Below are 7878 nucleotides of genomic sequence, written 5' to 3' on the forward strand. Positions count from 1 at the left end.
TCTGGTTGTCCCACACTTAGCAGTGCTCAGACTGACCTGTGGATTAGGGTGATGAAAGCCCGATCCCCTCTTTGTACAGACATGTCCTCTCACTGAATTGTGTAAGTAATCAGTAGAGTGTTGCTTTGTCACTACATAAGTGTACAGTTCTCCATCAGCAATTTATCTAATGTTTTAATGAAAATTGGTAATCCTTAAATGAATTAATATTTTTTCTATCATTTAATATTTATTTACTGGCATTTCTCCAGGCCATAGAAGAATGGGTCCAATTAGTCTATTTAGTTACCTTGAAGTACAGTTTCTACCGGAAAATCAGGATACCTACTTAACTCTTTCACTTTAATTTCCAATTTTCGAACTATGAAGGTGGCTCAGAAGACACCTTAGAGAATGACAGCTGAATTTTCTGGCTTCTTTTTCTGAGCATAATGTTCTGGATTTCCAGGGGATCCATGTGTGTTCATTTACTAGAATCATTATTCTTTGTGTTGTTCGAAAGTTCACAACTTTAGCCAGTGAGGGCCCCTTCGTATTAGCTCTCATATCCTATGAACAACCCACTAACCTTTGAAAGCTTCTTGCTTCCTGTCACAACACATCTCAGGCTCACCTGTACCATCCCTGCCCCAGTCTTGGAATCAGCTATTTGTCCAAGTGGAGAATGGTATTAGAGATTAAGATATGACATGAGAACTACAATGGTAATGTTTGCTTCTAACGACTATAAAAATTTTTTCCAAAATAGTTTTTAATAAGCACTGGCAGCTGAAATTTCAAAGATGTGTTCACCAGATATTATCTGGTATAGCTAGGATACTCAGTAAGGGCAGATGTTTATAATAAACAACCAGTCCAAAAGTAGAATAAGGGCCTCTTATGAAAAGTGAGAAGTCTTTTTTGTTGTTGTTATAATGAAATCTTCAAAGTGACTCTTTACTTCCGAAGAAGTTCGTCATTGGGAATCTGTGAGTTACAAATCTATGAAGAGATTGAAATACTTGCAGAATGTCACAGAATATAAAAGGCATAAATAAATAAAATGGGAAGGCTATGAATTCTTGTAAGGGACAATTAAATCAGCATTTTTTAAAGAGAGTGGCGCTATATATTTTGACATATTTCTTAAGATAGAACCTGATTTGGTAGTGAATATTTCAAATAAGGTTGCATCTGTATTTCCTGTATGACTTTGTAACGGAAACACTAAACTAAGAGTGACCTTAAGACTTCCAAGAAGCTCCAGATTTGTATAGGTAGATATATTTTGAACAAATCTGATTGGATCTAATTTTTAAAAGACAAGTGAATCCAGCAATGAGTTTCTCTGTTCATATGACTCCCAGTCTGGATACAGCTGTAAGGACAAAGTCAACTTAAGAATCCTAGGATTTGTCTGAGAATCCGTATCTAAGTTAAGACATATATATACACACACACACACACACACACACACACACACACACACACACACATATATATATATAAACATCAAAGAAATCAAACTATCAAGATTTATTTATGAACAAAAAGGAACAGAAAAGAGTAAGAAATTACTTTGAGATTATTAAGCAATGACTGAATGATTAGGGCACTAGGGTATAACTTTCGAAGTGCCTTACTTTCCTATGTTCTAGTTACAGTGAAACATTTTTTCTCAATTCTTTACTTTTTAGGGATACCATTATCAAATTCTCAATCCACTTAACCTCTCAAGTTTTCAGGATAAGAATCTCATGGAGCAATTCCACAAGAAGCCGGACACAAGTTTGCTCAGTTTTCTTGCCAAGACCTCGCCGTGTTTCTGCCTCTGCCACCCGTGGTGACCTGGTGGGAAAGCTGCCTTGCTCATCCCTCAGGCCCAAGTGGGTTCAAGACTCAACGTCTCCCACCGGGGACCCTCCCGATACCGAGGACTGGAAGTCGTTCCTCTGAACTCTCCCTGCTTCTAAGCGACCGTCACTCAGACGGATCTGTGAGTGTGTCCTCCCAGGATTTCGGGTCGCCCACTATAAACAGTGAGTGGAGGAGAGCTGTTGCTCATCTAGTCCTCCACACGGGGACCTGTCTTGGGGCTGCAGCCTCAAGGAGGAGAGCCCACACTCTGCTGAAGATGGAGGTAGCGGGGCAAGGCCTCTGTGGCTGCAGGGCCTCCAGCTTCTTCCATGAACAGGTGACTCAAGTGGAAGCAACTTGCTTACTTACGCACTTACTCTGCCCAGACTACTGCCTGACCCTGAGCAGATGGGCAAACCTCACACATCACCCAAAATGGACAGTGGAAGCACTGCCTTCTGATTCTTCTTCACCTCATAAACGGTCTGAATCAAAAATTTTTATTTATTCTTCTGCCAAACACAACTGATTTCCATCTACAATTATTTTTTAAGGTAAGAAACGTGAGTCAACTGAAGAAAGGCCTGTGGCCTTGAGCTAGGGAAGGGTGACACCGTGACACTCGACTGAGCCCCCGGGCTGGGGGGATGAGCTTGGGCCATGCAGGACTGGACCCGGGTCAGCCGACCTTCTCTAGGGCAGCTCTGCAGCACTGCACACACTGCTGGTAGATGGTCTCAAAGTAAGTATCACTGCGGTCATAGCGATCTTCAAAAATGAGTTGTTTTTGTGGCTCGTAGCTCCCAAGTAGTTCAATTTTCGCTCTGCAGTTTTTAACTTGGTTACTTTTTCTATTCAAATCTCTCTGGTTGCTTTCATCCATACGTAGTATACAGTCAAAAGCAGCAGCAAAATCTTCTTTGATAACCTGCCGGGCAATGTGACTCATGGGAGTACCATGCTTCTTCATGCAAGCCCGCCCCCGATAATCAGGAGGGTTTCCTAGTTCATACGTGGATGTCACTGCACTGTCCATCCTCCAAGTATCTGAAACGTTTTGATCAGTTACAAGTTTCCTGAAGACTGCTTCTGCAGTAGGTAATAGACAGATGTTACCCAGACACGCGAATACCCCCGACTTGGTCACCTGCTCGGCCATCTTCCCCCCACACCAAGAAGTCTTAATTAAGATTGATGCCTGAATGAATGACATTCTCGCCTTTGCATAAAAGTGAAATTAAGGACAGCAAGTCTTCAGTTCCCGGCCAATTTAGTTATTGTGTATATCAGAATTTAGCAAAATCTCAGAATAGGAGAGTTGTGCCTAAGTCCAACTGTTTTTTTCTTATGTAGTATTTTTGTTAAAGACATAGTGCTGCAGTTCATGAAAATCTTATAATTTAAGGGCTTCATTTGTCAAATGGCCAAATCTATAAGTTTGGCTAAGAGATAGAAAATGGCACGCTTTTGAGTCAGAAATTTGATCCACAATTATTACCAAAAATGTCTCCAGAATCTCTTATCTTTTTTTTTTTAAAAAATCAGAATATAAAAGTGTTTACATGTAATGAATGCTTTCTTTGGATTCTCCTTGAAATGGGATAATTTTCACTTTGCTAGACCTTTTCTTCTTTAAATTTCTTAGACTTTCTTAAGACAAGACATTGTATGACTATTTCCTAGTGTCTCCTATTGTCAGGGTAGGTTTTATATCTTTTTTGTTTCTTTGTTATTTTGTGCTTTCACATTGTTTTGTGGCTTGCAATTGGTGGGTAAATATTTCCTAGAAATTTGGAGAATAGAATGATGAAAATTACTTGGAATGGAGATTAATTATTGTTCAAAGAAACCCATGCTCCACCTCACACTTCTGAGCTCTGCCCACCTCCAGTCTTGTTACTTCCGACATGTGAGATTAAACTCATAAGACAGAATAAAAATAAGTTAAAAAAATCATTTATGGAAGTAAGGAATACTTTCTACTTAGTGTCTAAGTTGTCAATCTGATAGAAGGACATACATTAGAATATTTAATTATTAAATAAGAAATAACTCTGGCCCTTTGCATAAAATTGAATAGTCTTAGGTTGGAATTAGAGATTTTTGGCTAAACATTATTCTTTGATTAATATATCTTAACCACAGGCATCTATATATCTATATTCACATTATATCTATCTATATCTCTGTTGTCTATTACTACGGGCTGAGGATTAAAAACCAAGTTATTGAACTTCTTCAACCTTAGAATTCCCTGACTTCTTCAGAGCCTAGGAAGGAGTTAGGGAACTCCACTATCCCAGGAAAGTGTTCACTTACTTTTGAAACTATTTTGTTGCTCTCTGATACATGGGTGCCTTCATTTCAGAAGCCCTTGGACTCAGTTGTCTCCATGTTTTCTTTTGAAGTCATTCTCATGATTTATAAACCACATGTTTGTGTTCTGGGCAGGGTTGATGCATTGTCTTCATACCTTACACAAAAGCCTTGGTGTCAGTCACACCACAAAACCTCACCAGGATGAGATCAGCTTGTTCTGAGTAACACAGCAATAAGAGAAACTTTCCATTATGTTCCCTTTGAGTCTTTAAACAACCAAAACATAGGTCATCCGTAACTACTTTCTGTGATTTAAAATACTAAGGGTTTTAACAAAAATATTTACTGAATAATACTGCAAGTTAACAACCAGTTCCTTCTACTTTGAGATTATTTACATTCAGGATGAGAAATTATGCTACTAGAAAAGTTTTATTTTAAACATATAAATTGCATGGAAACATATTAATGAAAATAAACAGATTATTCTCCATGGAGTTAATGTTTTCCAAAAGTTTAATGATTTAGATTTCTCTAAGCATTATAATATTTTAAAATGCAGTTTTTCATAACTAGTGAAAAATAGAATCGAAATCACAGAATCTAAATCTCAGAGTTTTAGATATTGCAATGTTTTGTTTTGGCAATTTATAATTATTACAATGTTCTATGGTAAGAAACGTCTTTGAAAATCTTAAAAAAATGTATCTAAGGTGAGGTTAATAGAGATGAAATAAATCTTCACAAATGAGATGAAGAATTATTAGAAATTTAAGTAAGGACATTAAAATCATAAGAAAGGTCATACAGGAATGCTTGCCCTCGAATCTAACATTTGCAGGTATGTTTTATACATTTTGGGAGAATTTTTAAAGAATATTCCAAACCAACCACAAAGTCAACATTCTGTGAAGGATGATATAGTAATGTGAACATGTGATTGTCATCAACAATGAGCTCATTAGAAGGTATTGGGAGAAATGCAAATTTGAAAAAAAATTGACTTCCAAGATTATATTTTAAATTTGAATTGGTTTTAAATCTTAATATTACTATAAATTATAGACATATATTAATTAATTTATCAAAGACAGTAAATTCTGGGTTCCAGGCACTGTAACAGGCATTGGGGATATAAATTAGCATAAATGTGCTATGAAGGAAATGGATTTCTATAGCAGTTAGAAGTAATTTTGGCTGTATGTAAGGAAATGAATAGTTTTCTCTTACTGAGGATTTCTGGAGTTGGGAGGCTTCTGGCTTTGGTTCAATGGCACTGATGATAGAACCATCCTTATGGTCATTCTTTCATGCTTGCAAATTCCAGGCATTGGCCTTGTGACTGCTTTAAAGATAGGTAGACAGGGGCAGGAGCTGTGCTAATGACATCTTTTCTTTCCATCAGGAAAACAGATGCTTTCCTAGATGTCATCTAGCAAAATTCCATTTATTTATCATTGGCCAAAACTTGTCACATGCCCACTTCTAGCTGCAAAGGGAACTATAGCTGAGTATTTAGTTTTTTCAACTTCTGTGATGGAGATGGAATGGAGGAGGAGGGTGGAATATCAAGTTGGGTTAGCTTGTTAGTAACCACCCCCCGCCACTTGAAAAGTAATAACTGGTATATGATAAGGAAGCTAACTGTATTTTTTCAGCAACTAGAGAGTGATATGATTGATAACCTCTTATATTCTCTAGCTATTGTGGTATAACAGGAAGAAGGGCTCTACTAGGAAGTTAGAATAAGCCTGTGAAGTAAGAGTAGAAGTTATTGCAGTAGAATTTCTGTGTATTTTTAAAGAGAAGAGGGTAATTTTAACATGTAATAGAAGAATTACCTATTTTTTTTGTCTTTGAATTTGTGGGAGTTAAATGCATATATTTTAAACATTTGTTCACTAGAAAGTAGGGAACTGTTTATTTTTTACTTTTTTGGCTGCATGAGCCCTTCGTTGTGGCACGTGGGCTTCTCTAGTTGTGGCGTATGGACTCCAGAGCATGCGGGCTCAGTAGTTGCAGTGCACAGGCTTAGTTGCCCCGTGGCATGTGGGATCTTAGTTCCCTGACCAGGGATGGAACGCATGGCCCCTGCACTGGAAACGTAGAGTCTTAACCACTGGACCACCTGGGAAGTCCCTGGGAACTGTTTTTTTTTTTTTTTTTTAATGTTTTCTATTCAAATAAGCTGGAGTTAGGTATTATTTTATCTTAAAAAACTCTAGATAGGGGGTGTTACTTCAGTTAATGGTAGAGTAGTTTGTATTAGACAAACCATTATGCAGAGAAGAATAATACATTCTTGGTGAAGTAAAAAACATCTAGTTGAAGGCACTGGAGAGTGACCAAAAGCAGGCAGAAACAGAAGTATAGACACTTGAAAAGGGAAACTTCTCTGGGTGAGTTTTACATTTATGAATTTTCTGCCTGAGGTCATTCTCTTTGAGAGTGCCATGGAATGGCTGGAATTCAAGCAGTAATTTGCAGTCTTAATGGCTTGAGGAGTCAAAGAATGGAGTTTGATATTGCCAAGGTAGAAGATAAGTGAGGAAAAGGCTTTCTGGAAAGGGAGCTAATTGAGGTGGAGGCCCCCAAACCAGCAGATAAACCCCACTTTGATTGGTCCCTGAACTATGCATACATGGTGGAATGCAGCAGACTTGTCAGAAAGAAAAACTGAGTAGAAATTTCAGCTGCTTACAGAAGAGCCAGAGTTTGGAATTTGAATCCAGTCAAGTTAACTGACTACTAGAACAAAAATCAACACTATAGGAAAAACTGACAGAATCCAGGATATTAAAATGCATAATTCATAATGATCAGTATGAATTGAAATGTAAAGAAACAGGAAAATGTGACCCACAGATGAGATAGAAAATAGTAAAGAGAAACCAACCACAAGATGACTCAGATGTTCGAATTAATGGAGAAGTTTTTTTTTAAGGCTGTTGTAAATATTTTCATGGGTTGGAACAAAAATATTTCATAATGAATGAACAGATAGAGAATCTCAGCAGAGAAATGGAAATTATAAAAGAAGACCAAATGGAAACTATAAAACTGAATATACAGTATTTGAAATGAAAAATTTGAACTGAATGGGCTTAATACAAGATTGGAAATTAGTGAATGTGAAGAGAAGTCAATAGAACTGGGGAAAAACTATGAGGAAAAAAAACCCAGCTCAGGTCTTACAAAATGTATTGCTTAAATGATAAGAATTGAAAGTTGAAATTACTCTTTGATCCGTGGTCTGAGGAATAGATGTTGTGTTAGCAGGCATGAAAACATTAATCTCATTTTATATCTCCATCAGATCCCTCAGGTGACCTGGTGCATTGTCAATGAGCAGTAATATATTGAAGAGAATTTTTTTTTTCTGAGCAGTAGTTTTCAGTAGTGGGCTTAAAATATTCAGCAAACCATGTAGTAAACAGACGTGCTGTCATCCAGGCTTTATTGTTCCATTTATAGAGCACAGAGTTAAGTTAGCACAATTGTTAAGGGCCTTAGAATTTTCAGAATGGTAAATTGGCTTCAACTTAAATTCACCAGCTGCATTAGCCCCTAACAAGAGAGTCAGTCTGTCCTTTGAAACTTTGAAGCCAGGCATTGACTTCTCCTCTCTAGCTATAAAAGTTCCAGATGGCATGTTCTTCCAATAGAAGGCTGTTGTGTTTACATTGAAAATCTGTTGTCTAATATAGCTACCTTCATGAATTA

At 37.3% G+C, this 7878-nt stretch overlaps 1 protein-coding gene across 1 annotated transcript; it reads right to left on the minus strand.

Annotated features, from left to right (window-relative positions):
• Positions 1 to 1871: 1871 nt before the first annotated feature.
• Positions 1872 to 2995, minus strand: LOC309811204 (low molecular weight phosphotyrosine protein phosphatase-like; the record flags this gene model as incomplete). The annotated part of the gene is made up of 2 exons (XM_082633792.1): positions 1872 to 2009; positions 2525 to 2995. 2 exons carry the CDS (start codon positions 2993 to 2995, stop codon positions 1872 to 1874), a joined length of 609 nt encoding a protein of 202 aa, XP_082489918.1.
• Positions 2996 to 7878: the final 4883 nt, after the last annotated feature.

This window comes from Mesoplodon mirus (assembly GCF_964341445.2).
Source record: "Mesoplodon mirus genome assembly, chromosome: 10".
NCBI classification, from domain to species: Eukaryota; Metazoa; Chordata; class Mammalia; order Artiodactyla; family Ziphiidae; genus Mesoplodon; species Mesoplodon mirus.